General features: G+C 50.1%; 2 protein-coding genes across 6 annotated transcripts in view; one reads left to right on the top strand and one right to left on the bottom strand.

Moving 5' to 3' along the window:
• The window catches only part of LOC144377970 (uncharacterized), a 124,810-nt gene that overhangs the window by 57,508 nt on the left and 44,682 nt on the right, over positions 1-22,620 (top strand). The window lies entirely within an intron of this gene.
• Irf1 (interferon regulatory factor 1) lies at positions 13,687-21,059 on the bottom strand. 4 transcript variants are annotated; one of them, XM_005335778.4, is made up of 10 exons: positions 20,705-21,058; positions 19,492-19,583; positions 18,111-18,210; positions 17,161-17,337; positions 17,004-17,053; positions 16,772-16,904; positions 16,494-16,616; positions 15,947-15,996; positions 14,949-15,084; positions 13,687-14,677 (listed from the first exon to the last, which is right to left on the bottom strand). In XM_005335778.4, the coding sequence occupies exons 2-10, from the start codon at positions 19,576-19,578 to the stop codon at positions 14,553-14,555; spliced, it is 981 nt and encodes a 326-aa protein (XP_005335835.1). In that variant the 5' UTR covers positions 19,579-19,583; positions 20,705-21,058; the 3' UTR covers positions 13,687-14,552. The 4 variants fall into 4 exon arrangements, with proteins under 4 accessions (XP_005335835.1, XP_021589266.1, XP_077907137.1 ...); XM_021733591.3 differs by lacking the exon at positions 20,705-21,058 and adding an exon at positions 20,327-20,477; XM_078051011.1 differs by lacking the exon at positions 20,705-21,058 and adding an exon at positions 20,429-20,474.

Raw genomic sequence — 22,620 nt, 5'->3', positions numbered from 1 at the left:
CCCAGCCCTCCAAGCACCCTCATTTGAGAATGCTCAAGAGACATGGACAAATGCTCCAGCTCTGCTGCCCACAGCTCCTCACCCCCAGCCCATGGACTGCCTCGACTCTCCCAGTATATACAAGCACTTTCTGAGGGCTGTGGGCTTAAGTGGGACAGCCTCCCATGACATGGATCTGTATATACCCTGGTTTTGCCCCCTCCCCACCCCCCAGCTACACAGATGAATTTCACATAGCCTCATGTAGATAATCAGGGACACTTGGTTCCCTGGGCCACCAAGAAAAGATAGGCCACTTTCAGCCTGTGGATTGAGAGGAGACAAACTGGGGTTGGGACGTGACCATGATTTTTAAAGCAGAAGGCAGATGAAGGAGGCTGGCAGATGGTTCTCTGGGAGACGTGGATGGAGGAAGCAACCCTGACATTTGTCTTCCCAGGTTCACTTTCTCATCAGCAAATGGGGCTTGTTCTTGTGTGTTCCATGAAAGGTGATCGAACAGAAGATAATATGGCAGACTTTGGAACTGAACTACCTGGATAAACACCCAACTCTGTGATTCGTAGGCTGTGTATGACCTTGAATCCATGACTAAATCTCTTTTTGCCTCTCCCCCCCACCGCCTTTTTCTGTAAAATGGAAGCAGTTCTAGTGAATTTTGTGAGTGGAGTGGATTCACATTCCTGACGTGTGGTGAGGACTCATCATTGGCAGCTTTTTTTCCCTTAGCCAGAATCGTGAGGGTCTAATGAGATGATGGGTTCGAGCACAGGTCCCAGACTATCAGTCAGGAACCTGGGAGAGTTTTGTGGATATCCTGAAGCTCAGTTTCCCTGCCACATTTGTCTGGGGTGGGACAACCGTTTTAGTTATTTAATGTTAGGCTAGAAGATGTACCAAGGGAGGTGACAAACTGAAACCACCAACCGTTTGAGCTGTAGGCTGCATCGAAGCAGATGGTGAGGGCCCCAGAGCCAGCCCACTTCCTCCCTCTCTGCCATGCATCTCCCTCACACTAGCCGGCTTCCCAAGGCTAGAGGAAGTGGGGCCAGGACCAGGCCTTCAGAGTGTGCAGAGGGAACCTGGGCAGGGGTTGGCAGTTGTCAGGGTAAGGACAGATGCCTCTGAGGTCTTGCTGGGTCGGAGGGCCACTGTGCAGTAACCCCTCCCCTCTCACATCCATGCCTGCCCAGGACTCCCTTGAGGTTGTAAGCCATTGTCTGAAAGGTGTCCAGCCCAAGAGAGGCAGGCTGGAGAGGAGCAGAGCTGAATCTTTTCTCAGAGGAAATGCAGTTGTGGTTTTGAGACGTTCATATTTCACATCTGTGGTTGGCGTTTCCCAGGGTTCTCCGAGGTGAATGCAGGGTCAGCCCCATGTGGACAAATAAGGTTCACAGTGACCTTAGCAACAGGCGTCACTGCCCATTGGCTGCCACTGCTGCCGCCCGCCAATGGGGCCTCCGGAGGCAGCACCCAAGCTGGGTGACACTTCCACATGTGCAGGGGCCCAGCTCTGTCACAAATCACTGCCTTTGAAGCACTAGGAGCACTCTGGACAAAGGTGGACGGGGGCAGGGTGGAAAGAGAGGACAGCCCAGGTGCCTGTGTTTCAGAGTCCACCTGATTTGAATGCTCTCACAGCACCCAATCAGCACCCTGGCCTTAGCAGCCCGATCCCATCTTGCCAGGACAAGCTCTGGCTGTCAACCTTGAACTCCACAATAGTAATCATTTCATTAGTGCTGCCTGGTTTAGTTCCATTCATTTCTCTTTTGTGCCAGGCAGTTTGGCTAAGTACCTGCAACACCTTGTATCTTTTATCTCAACAACCCTGGGAGTCAGTGAGTCCCATTTTACAGATGCAAAAACTGAGGCTAAAGGAAATAGGTACTAGCCCAAGGTTCTAAGAAGTGGGGAAGCCACAATTTAAACCCAATTGAAACAAGTGTGCATCCCATGCTATTAGCCAGCACACTGCATGCACTGTCACCTTGACACCTCTATGGCTCAGTGTCTTCATATTGAGACACGGGGACAATAATACCTGTGCCTCACAGGGTTGGGCGAGGATTGCACTGAGTGATTTATGCCTGGAAACCTAGTGCAAAGTGCTGGATTGTCCAGTTGCACACCTCAGCAACAGCAGCCCCGGTGCCCCACCCACGGCATGCGCCACAAGCAGCTCGCACGTTCTGCTCTCTCACAGAGTGTAATGCTGAAACATTGAGGTTTGTGGACCAGACTTCACTGTGGCCCTCATATTTGGTTTCCACTTCCTTTTTCTTAACCTTCTCCTACCCCCACCCAACTACATCACAGATGTGGGGAGGCCAGAGAGGAGCCTGCTGCTTGAGGGCTTCAGCCTGCTCAGGGGACAGGGCTGGCTGGGCTGGAGGGGTCGAAGTTCTAGGGCCAGAAGGTAGAAGTGTCCAGCTGTAAGGGCAGCCATCTGTCATCTCCTCTACCCCAGACCGTGCCAGGAGTTACAGCACTGTTCCCCTGAGAAGCGTTTTCTGGATAGGCTGATAAATGATCTGGAAAAGATGGAAACCAGGGGCTGGGGTTGTGGCTCAGTGGTAGCACCCTTGCCTGGCACGTGTAAGGCACTGGGTTCGATTCTCAGCACCACAAATAAATAAACACATAAAATAAAGGTCTATCAACAACTTGAAAATATATATATTTTTTTTAAAAAGATGAAAACACAGATATCTTATAAGCCAAAATCCCACCTCTCACAATCTGCTCTGTGTGCACCAGCACGAGATAGCGCCCAAACACCCATCGGCAGTAAAGAGGTTCACAGTGACCTTAGCAACAGGCTTCGCTGCCCATTAAAAAAAAAAAAAAAAAAGTAAATAAAAAGTGAACTGAGCATCAATGGACAAGATATTTTGCACTAATACTGTAATGACGAAGGGTTCTCATCAACAAAACAACGAGTAAAAGACTGTAGGTGGTCTAATTCCTTTTGTAAAATCTTTAACAACTGGGCTGGATTCTTAAGCACACTTTTGGAGGAGATCAAACCCCTAAAAAGTACAGGAATGATCACAAATGTCACTTTAGTTTTGGCCGCAGAGGAGAGTTGGGGTTGTGAATAGGAGGGACACATGGGGAGATTTTGAGGTGTTGTCTCTTGACCTGGGTGTGGTTATAAAAAGGTTTGCTTTATGATTATGAGTTAAAACCGAACATATGTGATGTATACTTTTCTGCATGATTGTTGTTTCACCATAAAAAAAAGTAAATAAAAAGTATAGCTGCCAGGCACCGTGGCACACTCCTCTAATCCCAGCAGCTGGGGAGGCTGAGGCAGGAGGATGGCAGATTCAAAGCCAGCCTCAGCAACTTCGTGAGGCCCTAAGCAACTTAGCAAGATACTGTCTCAAAATTAAAAAATAAAATAAAATTTAAAAAGCTGTGGATGTGGCTCAGTGGTTAAGCACCCCTGGGTTCAATCCCCAGTACCAAAAAAAAAAAAAAAAAAAAAAAAAGAAGCATGTGAACATCTTCTAGTTCTGAACAGTGCTGTGAATGCACAGGGAGCTCTTCCCCACCCTGTGCCTCTTTGGGGACAGCACTGCAGAGTGACACTGCTTACTGCACTAAAGCTGTCACTGCTGATTGAAGCTAAAGACCACTGTGGGATGCAGAACAGGAGGACATCCTGTTGATTGGTGGTGTGGGAACAGGAGCTAGGAGAGACCATGGTCAGGACTTGTCCGAACTTCAGGGAACTTGAAGGAGCAGAGGGAATCCTGCAAATGACCCTGCCTGAGATGTAGCCCCACTTTGCCCCCACATAGTGCCAACTCAGCTGAGTCCCTCTCCTGGGACCCTCTCTTCAGAGATGCCTGTATTTGTTGATTATCCACCCTATGCCTGGTCCCTGCAGAATGCAAGGAAGAAATGGCCTTGAGCAATGGCCAATGCTGGAAGCTACAGAGTGTGCTGTGAGGAGTCCAAGGCCACAGGATGAGGTTTTCCGGACTTTCTACCCTAGGGACCTGGTTTTCTCCATGGGTGCAGACCTTATTTTCTTTATCCTCATTTCCCTAGGCTGGCATGGGCCTTATCTGTAATTAACAAGTGCTGGCAAGCAAGTGTGTTGTCGCGTGTGTTGTAGAGAGTAAGGTCCATTAGGATCCTGCTGCGAGAGCCACCCCCTGGGCCCCCTGCCTCTCTGGATCTCCCAGTCCCTCACCAGACAGCCCTGGCAACTGGATCCAGCTTCCTCAGGGGTGCCCAAGGCTACTGCCCATGGGCCCTTCTTACACAGTACATCCTGGCAGATGTTAAAGATGACCCTCCTTTCTCTTCTTCACACTAAATATGACTAATATCCATAACTCTTCACCCCTGGCCCTCGACATACTGATTATCCAATCTGGAGAGACACAAAAGTATCTAGATGTGGTCTGAATGGGCAGAAACAGAGATGTGGAGGGAAATTTGGGGTTTTCTTGCTTGCTTTGGCAGTTGGGGGATTTGAGTTGTAACGGTGATGGCCGCTGGCATGGCCTCAGGCACTGCAGGAAGATTCAGAGTTTCTGCCTGTTGCTTCTTTGGTGTTCTCTTGGCCTTTACATAGGTGCTATTTTGATGTAAAAACCTGCAGCTTAGCCCTCAACAGCACTGTTGTTTCTCCTCAATGAGCCTGAAAACTCCCTGAGGCAGCTAGCTGGTGGTAAGCACTCTTTAAATGTTAGCTAGTATTATTTGCTTTGTTATTTTATTATTTGAACAGACAATCATTTATGGCATTTAATGAGCATGTACTATGTGCCAAAGACTGTTAGGTGCCAATACAGCAATGAACAGAATAGACCTGTCCCTGCCTGCCAGAGCTCCCAGGAAACTCTGAGAAGACTTGTTGATTGAATGATAAACCCTTATTGCACTCACTGTGATTAACACCTCCATGACCAGACATCTTTGGGTACCTTCTATATGATCAACTGGGAACACACACTCAGGTGCTAGAATGTAAGTAGTTGGAGGAGACTATTGTGGGAGTTAAAAAAAAAATTGCACTTGAGGCTGGGGCTGGGGCTGTTACTCAGTGGCAGAGCACTTGCCTAGCATGTGTGGTCCTAGTTCTGCCACAATCCCACTGTGTTACCATGGGTGAGTTCTCGACCTCTCTGAGTCTGTTATCTTAAAATGGGGCTAACAATGCATCCAGAGGCACAAAAGAATCAAATAAGATCACCATGCTCCAGGGTGTGCTGTTCACATTTTAGTCTACAGAGCTTCTGATGGCCTAGAATTAAATAGCAGCACTTTTGTGCTGTGACCTGAAGTTAACCATCAATAACTGGTCGCTATTGTTAAGCACAAGTTGGGGGAAACCGGAGTCACTGCAGGCCAGCAGGCTCCTCATGGCTTGGCCAGGCTTTGTTCTTCAAGGAAGGGCAGGGCTCCGAGAATTGCAGATTATAATGCAGGCAAAGGCCAGGGGGCAGGACTCCCAGGGCTGGTCTGGGAGAAGCAGGCTGGGAAGGGAGGTGGTCAGCAACCTGGAGGCCTGAGTGAGGAGTCTGCCCTGCTCTCCAGGCAAGCATAAGGCACTGGAAGCTGAGTGTGGAGCAGCTTCGATGAGACCAAGGCACATGGTTCCATTTTGAGCTGCAAAGGATCAAGAGAACATCTTTTCCAGCATTTTCTCTCCCCAGGCAGACAAAGGCGAGGAAACAGTGAATCTCCAAGGTCACACAGTAAAGACTAGTCCCAGGACCAGGACCTCTGCATTGGTAGAATCCAGTTAAGGTGAGTTTGATCCCAGTCTATAACCCCCTGGAAGGTGTCCTAGATAGATAGATAGATAGATAGATAGATAGATAGATAGATACACACACACACACATATATATACACACACATATATATATACACACACATATATACACACACATATGTATATATACATATTTCTGATTATAAAAGCAATAGGTCATTGTAGAGGTTTTTAAAGTATAGACATATAATCACCTATAATGCCCTATCTAGACATTATCACCATTAGTATTATAATGTATTTCCTCCCTATGTATTCCATTATATATTATATATTCATTATATATTCATTAGGTTGGAATTATTTTGCGTATGGTTTCATAACAGAGTGTTTTCTGAGGAGGGACTGTTTTTGATGCAGAGGAACTCTAGAAAATCTTTTCCTTAAAAATTAAAAAGTGCAAAACCCCAGTGTGCATGTGTGCATGTGCCGTGGTTGAGAGGACATCCTGCAGGGCTGCAAGTTGGCTCTGTCAAGCATCCGGTGGGTGTGAGCTGTGCCGCGGTGGCTGTGGCCAGCTCCTCTTCTCCCCTGGCCCAGCTACAGCCTCCTGCCTGTGGGCGAGACAGTTTTGATGAGTCTGCACTCACCCTTCCTTTTCCAACACGATGCTGTGATCATCCATTCCACCAGAAGGCACTTAGGGCTCTGATCATCCTTGTTTTTCAGTAACAACAGCATCTTATTCCGGGCAGCATCTCACCTGAGACTCACACGTCCTGTGAGGCAGGTCCGACCAGTGCTGCTGGGCCCACTCTACAGATGGAGCAGTCTAGAGGCTTATTAGAGGCCAACCCAACTAGTTAAGTGGCAGAGCAGGGACTTTATGCAAATCCAAATGTGTCCAATTCAGTGACTTTTCCTTTAAGTGATTTCCTTTATTCCAGCTTTTCCTGAGCCAAATCGGAACCCCTGAGATAGGGAGGCCAGGACTGAGAACGCTGTATTACTGGTGTGTGAAGGGGCCATGGACTCCATCCTGGGGGTCTTTACCCAAGCCCTACAGGCTCTGACTGGCTGTCCTGGGTGGTCTGACCTCATGGCAACTCATCTGGGATGACTCAGAACCTATATCTGAGTTCTGAGTGAGGTTTGGGGAGTGGGCCCAAGGAGGCCCTGTTTCCTGTAGAAGTGTCCAGTAGGGGCACTATTCCTGGGGACATCCTTCTTGACCCACCCAAGACACGGAGGTTCTGTTTCCTGCCCAAGGTTCCCTTCCCTCCCGAGCCTCCCAAACCAGAGGAGGTCTTTCCCAGCGGGGCTGTGTTACCCTGTGAGGCTGACTCCAACCAAGGCACAGGGACTTGGGGCAGCTGTATCACTAGGTGGTTCCCCCATGTGTCCATTTCCTATCGCTGCTATAATGAATCACCCTAAATTTGGTGACTTACACAATACAATTCTGAGGGTCAGAGGTCCAAAACAGGTTTCACTGGGTTAAACTTGAGGTGTCAGCAGGGCTGCGTTCCTTTCTGGAGGTTCTAGTAAAGAAATCCATCATCCATGTCCATCTTTCAGAGGCTGCCTGCATTCCTGGGCCTGTGCCACCTGCTCCATCTTCAAAGCCAGCGGTGTCTTTGACATAATGCCACGCTCTGGTTTCACCCTTGCTGCCTTCCTCTTCCCTATTAGAGATACTTGTGATTACATTGGACCCAGACAGATAATACAAGTTGATCTATTTTAAAGTGAGCTGATTAACAACCTTAATTCCTCTTTCCACATAACATGGCATATTCACACGCTTCGTTCACTTGGAGATGGACTTCTTGATTCCACCAGGCACCATTTTGGCCTACCACACCCAGACATGGAGGAGGAGGAAGGCAAGGCTTATGTACCATGTCTGGGGGATCCCAGGGAGCTGAGCCCTTCTCATCCAGGCACCCTGCACTTTTCAGGGGCTAGGGCCAAAGTGCAGCCCCTGAGGACTCGGACACTCAGTCTGAGGCCAGCTCCAGGACTGGAGGGGCATCCAGCCACATACCAGAGCCACTCCAGTGCATCCCTGGCTCCCTCTGATCTCTGGCCCCAGTTCACCTTTCTCAGGTAATAACAGCCTGTCTTGCTCATTTCCTTTCTCCTGTCCTTCTCTGGGCCTTAGGCTGGGACCTCAAAGAGCTCCCAAGGAAGTGAGGCCCCTAAGCCAGACCTCTGTCCCTGGACTGCTTGGTGAGGGCCTGATGGATCTGGGATTCCTGCAGAAGGTTCTGCTGGCAGAACAGAACGCGGGGGCTGGACAAAGCCTTTCACCCTCAAGTAAGATAACCAGCTGGCCCTGGTTTGCCTAGGACTTCCTCACTTTTTGCAATGCAAGTCCCAAATCCTGGGAAACTCTCATTCCTGAGCAGACTGAGACAGTTGCTCACCTTATCTGCAAGGCCTTTTGAACCTGCAAACCTGCTCTGGATCACACCGCACCTTGCATAGCTGGATTCCTGGATGCAAGGGAGACTTGGTAGCTGAGGAAGGACCCTGAGCCAGTGCCGGGACATTCCCATCAGAGTCGCAAGCTGTATAGACTGTGCCTGTGTCAACAGCACAGAGCTCCTAGCCATAGCATGGGAGAGAGTAGAAAGTGCATTTTCACCTGAGCCTCTAAAAATATAGCAACCTGGTCACTTCTGGGTGGTCTATTAAGGGTGGCTTTAATAAATATTTTTTATTTCTACCTGTATTTCTTCGTTTTTGTACAACTAAGCCATATTCCTTTTATTTGTGTATGTTTTCAATAAAAGAAAGTCATTGGTGACTCAGCCCTCCCTCTCCAGTCCTGCTGAGGGAAACGGGCCAGTTGTGCTGCATGGTGTGCACACAGTGGCCCTTATTCTGGGGCATTGACCTTGCCTGCTAATTGGTCATGCATATTCTGCCCAGGGCTATACTGCAAGGACAGGGCTAGTTACTCCTTTGTACCCCCTTGTCTCTCAGCCTATTCCCCTGCACCCTGGGGCTCCAGCCAGGCTTGTCCCTTAAGGAAGGACTCAGAGCCGAGAAGGTGAACAGGCCAGCAGGAGATGCTCTCAAGTGGGAGAATGCGGAGGAGAGGAGCCATTTGCCCCTGGGGACCCTCAAGTCTGGTTGGAGATATTGGGCACCCTAAAGACCACATGAGAAGTGAAAGACAGGTGGAAGAGCCCAGCACCAGATGGTGAGACTGCCTGAGAACTGCCAGAGGTCAGATAAGGGACGGCCCCAGGGCCACACTGTACAAGTCTTAAAATAGCCAGAAGCTGAAAATGGGGTATCCTCGAGTGCCCTGAAGCAAGACCCCTCCACACACTTAGGGGCAGATCGTCTCCTGGGCCCAGAATTCTGGCTGCCTGCCCCTTTATGGCAGAAGGGTGGTGGTGAATAGTCACCAGGATGTTCTAGTCCGGGACGGCTGGACACCCCTTCAAGTCCCTCTTCCCTACCCGCTGCCCCCATACTACATTGAAATGCCAGGCCCTAACCCATGCTGTGGCTGTCCCAACCTCTGGACTTCTAGTTCCCTTCCCCATCTCAACAAGCCCAGCAGGAGCTCTTGGAGGGGAGCCCTGGGTCCCCAGCAGAGGCAACTACCCTCCATCTCCCACAGGCAGTGTCAGCAGTCCCCACCTCAGTGCACCATTGTCCTGGTGAGGCCAACACAACAGGACTTCTTGCCTGGCTCATAGCTTCAGAAAAGTACTCACAGTTCTGGACTAATGACTCCCCTCCCAATGGAACCCAGATCCCACACACCAACTCTGTGTCCCCGTAACTCCCTCATTCCATGAATTCAGCTGGCTCAGAGAAGCCAGAGGTCTGGTTTAGAGTAGAAGAACAAGTTGACTTGCTCTGACAGAAACATGGCTGAAAAGGCCTCTTTGATCCCTGGAGCTGAGACTTGGCAGGCCAGAGTCCTCTGGAGCAGACTTGTGAGGCTCAGCTGCCCTCTGCACAGAGGCCAAGTTGCAAATCTATCTGTGTTACAGCGCCCTAGGGCCCCACCCCCTCGAAACTGCAGGTGGCCTCCTGGGTATAGGTGGGGCATTGCTTCTCTTGAGGGCCAATCCAAACCCCACCCTGTTGGGGCCCCCGAAGCCTGTGAACAGCAGAGCCATGTTTTCTGGAGTGTTGGGAGGGAGGGGGGTGCTATCCTGAAGCAGCTCCAGCTTTTGCTATCTTCCATCAAGGTCCCCAGATGCTTTTATTTTTCATTTTATTTTTTTCCACGCTGGGGATGGAATCCAGGGCCTTGTGATTGCTAGGCAAGCATTCTACCATGGAGATACATCCTCAGTCCACCAGGTAATTTTCTTGGCATAGAGGACTACTTTTTCGAGCTTCCACCCCAGGCCTCAGTTTCCTTCTCTGCAGGCAGCCTGATATTGTGGAACCACCCCAGGTACTGGGCACAGACAGATGTGGGTTGGAATCCAACCTCCATACTGATGAGCTGAGTCATCCTGGGCAAGCCCCTTATGCTTATTGAGTGTTGGTTTCCTGGTCTGTGAACAGGGATGTGTGTATGGCAAGGAGTGGGGGTGCCAGTGCAATGGTGCATATGGGAGTGTGGCACAGTGCCTGGCACAAAATGGGCACCAGAGTTCTACATTATTATAAAGCCAAATTTTGAGGTCTTTTTTTAGTCATCTCCTTGGGTGAGGAATAGGAAGCTGGGTGACTGCCCCACCCCTTTCATTCAGTTTCCATGTCTTTGCATCATTGACTCCAGGATCTCCCCAGTTGAAATTAAACTCAGTGTAGACTCCATAGACCTGTCTCACCACTGAACTCACAGAAGTAGGGGCTTCTTTCTTTTGCAACTCTGACCTCATATGAGCAGTAGAAATGGGTGACTCTGGAGCTGCCTGGATCTAAAAAAAAAACTACCTGGCCATTCATCTAGTCTTTAGACTTAGTCCCACAAGGGAGCTGTGGCTGATAAAGCCAAGTTCCTCCCGGCCAAGTGCTTTTACCCCCGGATAAGGCATGTGCAGGTTCCCCATTCCTTCCCAGGCCTCCTGCCTCTGTGACAGTTGGCAGAAGGAGAAGAATGTTAATGCTGAGTTCCTATGAATTTGACACATCTTGGGTGTGGAGAGTGAGTCCTGCCCAAGAAATGGCATTACATTTAACAGAGAAAAAACATTTTCTTGTGTGCTCCAAAAGAGTGACTTGAAAAAAAATCCATAACCCCTGCTCCACTCCCTGGCATCCCTGAGAGGTTTTTGGGATCTGTACTCAGTGGTCCTAGAGAATGACAGCCTGGGCGTGCCCCAGTTCCACCAACCAGAAGGCATCATTCTGGAGAAAAGAACTCCACCTCCAACCAAGCCCAGGGCTTTTCCCAGAATTTCAGTTCTGTCCTTGGCAGGCTACCTCTGGAGATGTCCAGAGATCTTATCCCTGAAGTCAGGGTGGTCACAACATCCTGCACACAGTTCTCTGAGAAAGCTGATACACCAAGAAGGGATAGTTTGCATATTTGCCTGTAGCTTTCTTCCCATTGCCAAATGAGTCGAATTAACAAACCAGTCCATTTATAGTGACACCTTTGGAGCAAGGCAAGAGAACTCTTATTACTGACCCAGAATAAACATCTGTAAACTTAGCCCACTGTGGGAGTTTTAGCTGGTGTGGCTGAGCCCCACGTGCTAGCTTATCTCATTGGAAAGTGGTACTTGATGACCATGATGTCATCACAACCCCAAGAAACACCTTTCAAAGACTGCCTAGCTCCCTCAATCAAGAGCTTCTACCAGGAGTGCTTAGACCAAAACTCTTAGGAATGACCCACAGAAGCATCGGCAAGTTCTTAGAATGATCTTAAACTTTTAGGCCCAGATTTGGCTCAAATTATAATGATGTTGCTACATTCCAGACACTTTGTTAAGGATTCACCACCAACAGCCATCACCTTCAGGTGAGCAGTTGGGTCTTATGTATCATATTTGTCTTCCAGGCAAGGGCTAAGGTCCATGGTGGTCTGGTTGTATCCCACACAGCCCCAGGACCTCCCTATCTTGGGAGAGAGGTTGCAGAGTTTGGCAACTCTTCTCTGGACATCCCAAGGTGTTAGTCCCATGAGTTGGAGGACAGCAGGTCTCCATCTTCTTTCTGAAGGTTGGGTACTGATGGGCATAATTCTATCATTTTGGTAATGTGTAATTGATGAATTTTGCTTGATAGTACTTGAGAGACGTCAACAGCTGCTGGGACTTCATAATACCCACTGCCTAATCTCCATCAGGGATCAAGACAGAGTAAACAAGGCAGAAGTAGGCACTGATGTTTGTTCTGGGTTACTCTTTCCTTCCTCCCATCACTTTTCAGTCTACTTTATCTGACTTCACAAGCCCAAACCCCACCATCATTAACTAAATGCTACCAGCTAGAAAATCCCAGATAAACCACAGGAGGTTGACCAGTCTAGTTCTTCTTGGTAAAGACTGGGTCCTAGAAGAGCTAGAAAAGGCTATCTTGTCCATCACTCTGCCCCCAGGTGAAGATACTCTTGAAAACCCCAAGTGGATTTTCTGATGTGCAGGGCTTACAATGGGGGCCTGTCCAGGCTCCCACGTACACCCACCCAGTAGGAGCACCTACCACTCACAGCTTCTGAGATCAGAAAATGTGTCAGACTTTGTCCATTTTTCCCATTTACTCATCATTTTCTGATTTAGCCTTCCCTTCCCACCAAGGGCCAACACTCCTTCCAGAGCCTTGGTCCCAGTTATTGATTTCTGGGACTGAGCGTGGAAGATGTATCTACATGTATCCATATCCCTAAGCAATGCTATCACTGCCATGACCCTGTTCCCTAGGTGATGCTGGTGATGCACTCAACTTACCCACTGCTGGGTGCTATTAATGCCCTAGGGCTACAGACAAGGGAGAGAGATTATTAAAACCCATACCTTCCACCCTCAGACATTTTGTACAATTTGGGCCTGACCTTAAGGGAGAATTATCATATATTAGTGGTTTCCTAACAATAGTTTTCAGAACCACTGCTCTGATCAAGTATATCCCCTTATAAAGATTGTGTGTAATAGCCCAGACAGAACTCTGGGAAGATATAGAATTTTTAAAAATCTGCTTCATGTGAGGCCAGCCAAGGTTTCCCTCATGCATTTGTGTAAGGACCTATTTCCTACTACACTGCAGGGCTGGTGTTCAGCACCTATGGAGTGATTGTTGGTTGTTGAAATAAGTCTTGAAGGCTGGGGATGTGTCTCAGTGGTAGAGTGCTTACCTAGCATGTGCACCAGGCCCTGGGTCAATACCCAGCGCATACACACACACACACATATAATTTAAGCCTTGAACTAGCAGGCACATTTTAACTAAATAAAATTTAAACTTGTTCCTGAATGTGTCACTGGCCACATTTAAACTGCTCAACTGGCACACGTGGCTCACGCAAGTGCCTACAGAATAGAAAGAGTGTTTCTATCACTGTATTAATTGGATAGGAAGTGATGGCCATCACAGCACACCTTGGGGACACTCTTTGGGTGGTTGTCTGTTCTGATCATCTGTGATTGTACCATAATAACTGTTGGACATTTGGAGTAGAACTTGGGTGTTCAGCAGGACACATAGTCTATGGCATATACCTTAGAAGAACTAAAAACCTGACATTCCGCAGTTCCCAGGAGCCTAGAATCAGCTCCCAGCTATGGCTGAAAAGTCATGGGCAAGTGACTACATTTATATGAGCATTCTCTGTGACATGACTGTCCTCCTGCCTGCCATCTCCTCCATGACCATAACTGAAAGGATGCATGATAGATACAAGTCAGTGCTCAACAAACCCAGGCTCAGGCACGGTGCCAATGATGAGTTCCATCAGAATGTTTCCATAAAAAGCAAGACTAACTACAAATTTCTAAATAAAAGGACACATCCCTCATAAACAATTAACTTTTTATAAAAAGACAAATATATACATATTTATAAACATGTCTACATGTGATCTCACATGACTTAATGGCTAGATGGCATTTCCAATTTTAAGTCATACCAAGACGCTCACACTTCCCTGCCTGGACCTGCTGAGAGCTTCCAGGGCCTGAGGGGGTGGTGGGCACAGGGCAAGGCACTGTATAAATAAATGCGAAGGCCAAGAGCTTGGGGAAAACATTAGTGTACATTTCTAATAAGAAATGTGGCAAGGTCCACAAGAAAAAGTGCCATGTCTTTTCCCAAGCCCCTCATCTGAAGTATGAAGCAGGGCAGCACTCCTCTGAGGCTGAGGGACACCACCCTGCAGGACCCCAATTTTCCTTCACATTTCACTGGCTTTGGAACAGTCCCCAGGGCTCAGCTGGGAAGGGAGGGGGTTCTTTGGGAATAGATTCACTTAGTGCAATCGTCTCTTAGTGCAGAGCCAGCCCTGGAGTTGGCGCTATTCTCTTCTGAGGTCACTGATCTGTTCCCCGCAGGGCCACTCAGTGACAGAGAGACCCTCTCCAGGCAGCCGGGATCACAGAGAAAATATGAAGGCCAACTTCTGTCCAAGTCCACCTGACACACCAATCTCTGAACCTCAACCCCTAATTCTCAGGAGGCAGGGCCAGCTTTACAGCACAAGGCAAACCCAGACTCTGGCCTGCCAGGTCCTCTGAGAGTCCACTGACCCAAAGATAGAGGTCCCATCCCTGCAGTGGGGTCACACTTTGCTATGTCGAGGGGCCCACAGGAGTCCAGCTTCTATGTACCATAGCCACCATGATGCCAAGTTTTGTTTGCCTAGGGAGAAAGGAGGCCGAGAGGCCCAGCTACGGTGCACAAGGAATGGCTTGGATGGAGGGCACCCTGACTGGGGGCAGCAGATTGTCCAGCCAGAGGGCATCCATATTCTTCAGATCTGTGAAGACACGGTGTAGGCTGAGCCCAATATCTCCTAGAAGATGAAGGAAGGTTATGTAAGGAGTGGGGTGGGGACATAAGGTGTGTTCCCCAGTCCACATCCACACAGCCCTGTCCCCAAGTCACAGACAGAGCCTCCACTGTCCACAAGGCAGCAGCAAGCACACACTATCTTTAGGCAAACCACAGGGAACAGGAACATAGCTGCTTACCTTACTGTCTCCTGGCCCTGCTCCCAAGCCTTCCCCACTCACTACATGAGTTTCCCTTCTCCAAGAAACCATAAGGATCCAGGGATTTCTTACCCCCAGGGCTGTCAACTTCCGGCTCCTCCTTGCAGGTGAAGTCTCCATAGATAGAGGTGGGCTGGGCCCCAGGTTCATTGAGAAGGTAACCCTTCCCATCTACATTTGTCGGCTGCCACTCAGACTGCTCCAAGAGCTAGAGACAAAGCAAGAAGCTTTCAGCAGCCTTCCCATGAAGATTCACCCTGTGGCCTGCCCTTGATAAGCCAAGGCTTCCCAACCAGGACCACACCCTTGAGCATTTTCACATTCTCTTATGGATGCTGATGTGCAGCAGTCAGAACCAGGCCCTGGATCTGGGAGGCACAACGCACACAGGCCCTACTCCTTGGGTCATTTTCCCACTCTTCCCACTCCTGCCCTCTCCGAGAGTATCTCCACCACTTCCCTCAACTGGGATTGAGGCTTAAAGCACAGTTAGCATAATAAGAAAAGATAACTAAAAAGCTTAGAGAAAAGGAACTGGATCCACATCTCAGTTTTCTGTGCTAATGTGGCAGAGCCAGGGAAAAACTACCTTGAAAATGTTTTGTATTCATTTTTAAAACTGAAGCAGAGAAAGAAAAAAAAAAACTGAAGGATAATTTGTCTTAAAAAAATTTTTTAAAGCCATCATATTACAGATCCCAAAGACTGATTATTGAAACCTGATGTGCATTTCCCAAACTAGCAGGGCTGGGCATGTTGGGGCTGAGGACACGGGCCAGGGACCTGGCACTGATAGTGGCTGATTCACAGCTCTGTCTGGGGCCCTCAAGTTTGCTTTAGGAAGGCTCACTGGAGACACGGCTTCCCACCAGCCTTCACGACCCAGTGTCTTTCCCAACCAAGAAAGGCAACGGTCCCCACCAAGTGGATATGCTGCTTGTGGGACTATGCAAGTAGTCGGGGGACAACAGCAGCTGCCCACCCTCTGATCTGGAAGCTCTCAATGATTCTCTCTCTCCTCACCAAGAAATGTCTACTTCAAAAGAAAGCCAGGAAGGAAAGGGCTATACCTTCATGATGTCCTCAGGTAATTTCCCTTCCTCATCCTCGTCTGTTGCAGCTGTGGATGGGGAAGAGCAGAGATGCTGGATGGCAGTAGATCACACTGGCCCTACAGTTCCAGTCCCCTGCCCCTACACACACACATACCACTGGCCTCCCAGCAGACATCTGCCATGGACATTCCAGAACAAGACACTGGCTTGGTGACTCAGCCTCCTAAACTATGAAGTCACGCCTCTTCCCACCCCTTCACTTCCTTCCTCACTCCAAGGCATTGGGCTGCAGAGGAGCCAGGAGAACTAGCAACCTTAGATCAAGACACAGCCCCTGCTCCTTTCTCTCTTCTCCCCAGCCCACCACGGTACTGTAGACCACTCTGAACTGCCTTCCTGGTATCCCAGGGGCTTGCTTCATGCCCATGGAAATTGGGAGTAGACAATGCCCAGCTCTATCAGCTCCATGGCTGGTAGCTTTCTAAGCATCTTTTCTCCCTCAGAAAACCCCTCTCAGGACCCAAACAGTCAAGCAGACAGACCAGGACTCAGCAATACAAACCTTCAGAGGTGGAGGGCATGGGTGACACCTGGAAGTTGTAGAGGTCACTGGTGCTGTCCGGCACAATTTCCACCGGGATGTGCCAATCAGGAAGAGTGCTACTGACAACACACGGTGATGGTGCTGGGGATCAGCAGGAACCAAAGGTCAAGGATGTGTGCTTTGTTAGTTTGCAAGATACCAGGCACCCTGCACCCTTCAGCCTGGTCCAATAGGCCACCCTCTGCTACCAAGACAGCACAATGCCTCTTGGACCCAAGATAAAAAGCCATCCTCACCTGGAGTAAGTGCCTGCTCCAACTCCAGGTCCTGTCCCACATATCCCTGAGCTGTATAGCTGCTGTGGTCATCAGGCAGAGTAGAGCTGCTGAGTCCATCAGAGAAGGTGTCAGGGCTGGAGTCCCCACATGACTGTGGAAGAAGAAAGCAGCTTAGGCCCACTGTAGCACTCTCCACTGCTCACCCTGACCCACAGTGACAAAAGGCCCAGCTGCTGAGGACCATACTCACCTTTCTTTTGGCCTTGCTCTTAGTGTCTCGGCTGGACTTGGACTTCCTCTCTGTGGGACAGACAGGCTGTCAACCTCGGCATAGGAATGCCAGCCCAGCTGGCCTTCTTACTCCCTTTCTCCCAAGGGCTCCCCAAAGACCCAGAGCTCTTGGCTACCTTTTCTCTGGTTCTTGGTCAGGGGTGGAAGCATCCGGTATACCCGCACGGCTGAGCTGCCCTTGTTCCTGCTCTGGTCCTTCACCTCCTCGATGTCTGGCAAGGAGTTCATGGCACAGCGGAAGTTTGCCTTCCATGTCTTAGGATCTGGTTCCTTTTCCCCAGCTTTGTATCGGCCTAGAGAGCAAGAGGGTGAAATGGATCATCAGCTGCCCCTTGCCTGAGAGGAGGAAGGCAAAAGTACTCCAGATGCCCACACTGGTGAAACCTTAGTGACCCTCTGCAGGCTCTAGACTCTGGGGCTTCTCAAAGATCCAAGCTTGGCTCAAACATCCACCAAGCCTCAGTGAAGGGCCCAGACAGATGCATTAGAGTGCCCCTCCCCCCAAAAATGTGCTGTGTCCTGGACCATGCCCAGTCTCCCTGCTTGTGCTATCAGCAGCCAGAGAGAGGGTAGGGACTGGGGCTTATCTGATACTTCCAAACTAGGAGTGAGCACAGAGAGACCAGCAAAGAACAGTTACTAATAGGTAGACTGACTATTCCAAGCTGGGCCAAGAGCCCCATCACTTAAAGATAAAAAGAGACCAATCATCAACCAGGTGGTCCTTGAGCCAAAGACCTTTTTTTCCCCTCGAAAAAAGGAAGATATGGATCTCTTTTAGTGCCCTGGCTCGCGACTTCTTTTTCCAGGGAGAACTTTAGCCACAAACTCCCTCAAGTAGTATTAATACTATTTTGCTTTCTAAGATTTTGGCTTTATAAATCCCTTTAAGAATTTGCTGAAACATCAAATTTTATCCTTCAGAAATATGGGTCTGCCCCTTGCCCCCCCCAATAATTCTGTACACTATATCAGGGAGATCAGGGACATCAAGAGCCTTTGCATGAATATTAGAGCCTCCCTTGTTTCTTCCCTAGCTCTCAGGGACACAGTCCCAGGGACACACCTGTGTGGATGGCCCAGCTCCGGAACAAACAGGCATCCTTGTTGATGTCCCAGCCATGTTTTGCAGCATGCTTCCATGGGATCTGGAAGATCATCTCCTCCTGAACAACACACAAATACACAGAGGCTGTGTCAGCTCAGAGACCACAGGCTTTGTGGCTCAGTATGCCCAGCCCCCCAGGTCTGGGAAAAAGCTGACTTCCCCTTTTCACCCCATCTGGTTTGGGTTGACCAGTCCTGAGACTGGCTTCAATAGGCCACTCTGGATCTCTTAGGAGGGGTTCTGATGGACTGTGGTACCAATAGCTCAGCAAAAACACCGCTATACACATTATAGATATGCTGGGACCCACAGAGTCCTCTCCCCCGAGCACTGATCTGAATGCTCTGGCTGGTTAGCACCAAAACAGAAGTAAAAATGGAAACTCTTCTATTAAATGGGTCTGCTGAGGACACCTGGGACAACTGGCTCCTACACAGGGGGTCCTGATCACACCCTTCAGGGAGTACTGGGCCAGACCTGAATGTGACTACCTGTGGCACCACAGTTTCCTCTCTCTGAAACAAGAAAATATACCTGAGGGTAAAAACCAGAGCATGTGTGGGGACACTGACAAATGAAGATTAAGGTCTTACTGTCATTATTACTGGTGGCTAGCTCTATGGATTTCTGAATCAAACTGTTCAGGTTCAAAGCTTGGTTTTATCAGTTTTTGTGTGATCTTATTATCAACTTCTCAGCACCTCAGTGTCCTTATTTGGACCATTCCTCACAGTACTACTGTGAGAATGAAACGGTACAAGTTAAGTAACATACTTAGCAAGGTGCAAGGTACATAGTAACTGCTGGCCATTACTATTATGCATACTAATATTGCTATTACTACTATTATTGATACTAAGTCTACGGAGTCTATCTTGCCCCAAGTGTAGCAGTTAGTCTTCTTAGGTCAGAGTAACTGAAAAAGGTTAGTTCTTGGGTTCTCTGCTGAGACAACCACCTTCCTACCCAGCAGTACCCACCTCTCTGTTTCCTATCATCTGCCCAGCCAGAGCCCTGAAGAATGCTGTGTGTGTGTGTGGTAGGGGTATCCCTGGGAGAAGATAAGAACTCAAGCTCTGCAAATGCTGGGAGAGTTTGGCTGCTGGAAACTTCAGGTGCCTTTAAGAGGGTTACTGTCCACACCTTGAGAAGGGAAGAAGACAGGACTTGGGCAAAGAGGGCCCAGGCCTGGGCCTTGCACACCCACTGCAGAACCCACTGGGAAACACATCTGCCTGCCTCCTTATCATTTCCCTTTTTTGAGCTGCATCTGAAGCTTTGGTCCCCTAAAGAACATGGGTAACAACAGTAGCAGAAAAACCCAAAAAGTTACACTCACTTTATTAATCCAGATCAGCCCCGGAATTTGGTTGGAATTAATCTGCATCTCTAGCCACGGTCTCATGCGCATCCGAGTGATGGGCATGTTGGCTGTAAAGAGAAGACAGAAGGCTCCTGTTTTGGAGTCTATTGAACAATCCCTGGTCACTACCTTGTCCCACCAGAGTTCACTTAATCTCCCCTATTTTCACACCCAGATCTTTACCCTCTCCTGCCCTCAGATAACATGACTTAACAAACATGGGAAAGGAAGCCTGCACTGGAATAAAACTGCTCTCCAAATTGTTTCAACATCTTGGGCAAAAACATCTGGTCCTTCTTTCATCCTGTCCCAGCCCTCTCAGAAGGAGGTGGACATACAAGTGAGGGCTTCAGGGCTTAAGTGCAGGAAAAGAGACCAAATACACAGATATCTTAAAACCAAAACTTTTCTCTCAAAACCCAAATTCGTTAAAAAGGGAGGGTTCCCCCCCACACCCCTATGCCAAGAAGAAATTTCCCTGATTTGAGTTGTCGCCATAAGCTGTGCACTTTCCCTAATGGGTATTCAGTCCCCAAGGATCCTGGACACCTTCTCACCCCGCCCCCCCCCAACCCATTCTATACCTGACAGCCACCCTGCCCACAAGGCTGACGCCAGGACGCGCAATTCCTTTGGGCTTGGTTCCCCTCCTCAAGAGAAGTGGCTCGAGGAACACCTGTGGCGCCGGCTCCTGCCACCCCCCTGGTCCATGAACCCCATATAAGTCCTGACCTCCTCCAGTCACTAAGGGCAGCAAGCCAGTCCCTGCCACCAGCACAGGCAGCCCGAAACCTGGGGCAAGGGCGCCAACCTGTGACAGGCAAAAGCCAGAGCCCAGGAACACCGGGCTCCTACGCGCGGGCAGACACTCGAGTTCCCTGACATGGCGTGTGGATGCGCGCGACCAACGTACCGGGCCACCTAGAGGCCCCTGGCAGCTCCGCGCACGCAGATCTGCGAAAGCGACCGAGCGCAGGCAACCTCGGCCAGTGGGCGGTCCACGCCGCGGCCCGCCCTCCCCGCGCTGCCGCTCGCAGCTCCTCCAGCGCCCTCCCGAGCCCGCGCCGGGGCCCGGGCAACGCCGCGCGCCTGCGACTCTCCGGGCTGGGGTTTTTGGCCCCCACTTCCTGGTGTCCCGCGCGCCTTTTGTTCGACGCCGCAGGTCCCCCAGCCGCGAAGGCGGGCTCACCTCTGCAGCAAGAGCGATCCGCTGGCGGCGCCCGAGGTTCCCAACGAGGCGGGGACTGCTGTGCGGACCGCGAAGCGGAGATAAGGCAGAGGATGCCCGGGTCTTGGGTCCACTGGGCACGGCTGGCCTTGGCTGGGCACTGATCCTGCTGGCCTCGGCTCTGCTGGCTAGGGCACACGTCCTGCCTCGACGAAGGAGTGGCGCGCTCTGCCGAGGCCGCGGCGCCGCGGAGAAATCTAAACACTTAGCGGGATTCCCCCAACCCAGACTGGGCTCCGCCTCCTTGGCGCCGCGCGGGCGCCCATTGGCCGGCGCTGCCTCATCATTTCGGGGAAATCAGGCTGTTGTAGAGCTAAGCTGCGAAGGGGAAGTACAGGGCGGCTACTCCTCCCCACCCCCTCCGGCCGGCGCCGCCGCCCCAGGGCCACTGCGGGCCCGCCCCGCGCACTCCCACTCCACCCCCACTCGGCTGGCCCCGGAGGAAGGCTGTCCTTGAAAAATCGAGTGACTCCAGCCCACGGTCACTCCCCTCGTTCCGCATTCGCTCAGCCTGGGGGCTTCTGTGGCCCTCTCCTGGCCCACCTCTCCGGAGACATCTAGCTCCCGAGCGCAGGTGAGGGGATCACCTGGGCACTTGCTGCCCTCTTCAGAAAGGACGCCAGAACTGAATCCCCGAAAACCAGTATGGCCCCTCAAGCCCATGAATGGGAGTGTCAAGAAGGAAGGGTTTTAGCCCTCCCAGCGTCTCTGTCTTGAGAGATTGACATCGCCCCCTCTAGGTGGCTCACCTGCTTTCGGGGAGTTAGAGGTAGAAAGCCTACTCTGCCCGAGGTGCTGCATAGGCTTCTGATGAGAGAAAATCCCAACCTGGCACCTGCTGGCGCAACTAACCCAGGACTCAGTTTCCTCAACTACGAAATGATAACAGTCCTACCTTGCTGGTTTGCAATGATGGGGGGAAACGATATTTGTAAAGTGCTTGCCCCATTCTGGCACTAGATACTGCTGTTTTGAAGGTTCCTGCCTCCAGAGTCTAATAATGAACAAAATGACACCTTCCTGCTTTGCATCTTTGGAATTGCCTTAGAGAAAGGGAATAGGAGAAGGGATTCAGAGAAGCAACTGTGATCCCTCCTAGCACTCCTGCCTCAGGCCATTTTGCTCTGGACCTTGCAAAGGAGCTCTGAAAAGGCAGCATTTATGTCTTCTTTGGGTCCCCAAGACTTGACCCTGGAGGTGCTGGGCAGCAGGGAGAAATTACATAAGGTTGGCCAAGGCAATAGCTCTAGCCCAGAGTCCCATGCCTCTTGATAAGGGCAATAACTCCTGTACTCACAACTAGAACCTTGCCCCATTTGTATTCCTAGAGATTGAGCTAGGTGCTAATTTTCCATACAGAACTTTCTTCACCTTCCCAAAGCTGCTAACTCAGAAGTAAACAGCTCTTTCAGGTGTGTCATTCCCTTCCGCGGAGGCTCTCCTTCTAGGGCAGCACCTAGTTGCAGTGATGCGGTGTTGAGAGGCACAACCCAGTCGGGATGGCGCCTAGCATTTTGCCAGAAGGAGTGAGGCCAGCGAGCCTTTAAGATGATGAAAATTAAGTTAAGCTGTGTATAATTGCTGTGACTGGATGATGCTGGGTTGAAACAGGCTGTGTATTCAGTTGTATATAGACCCTTGCAATAGGGCGGCTCCTGCTGCCTCCGGGGCGCTACTTTTGAGTTCTCCCGGAGTTCCGGTTCAGCTCTGGCAGGAGAGTTCCTGTTGGTTGGAAAAATTCAGGTGGAGGGAGGTGGGTTGGTGTATGGAGTTCCTGGAAGGACCGCGTGGGTGGCCTTCAAGTGAGTTCGAAAATAAATTTTGTTCCTGCTTGAGTGGCTCCTGATTTGTGCCCAGCCAGACTGCAGCAATGCGGC

This window comes from Ictidomys tridecemlineatus, chromosome 1 (assembly GCF_052094955.1).
Source record: "Ictidomys tridecemlineatus isolate mIctTri1 chromosome 1, mIctTri1.hap1, whole genome shotgun sequence".
In the NCBI taxonomy this organism is placed as follows: Eukaryota; Metazoa; Chordata; class Mammalia; order Rodentia; family Sciuridae; genus Ictidomys; species Ictidomys tridecemlineatus.
The sequence above is the reverse complement of the archived record's forward strand: the minus strand, read 5'-3'. Positions and strand labels throughout refer to the sequence as shown.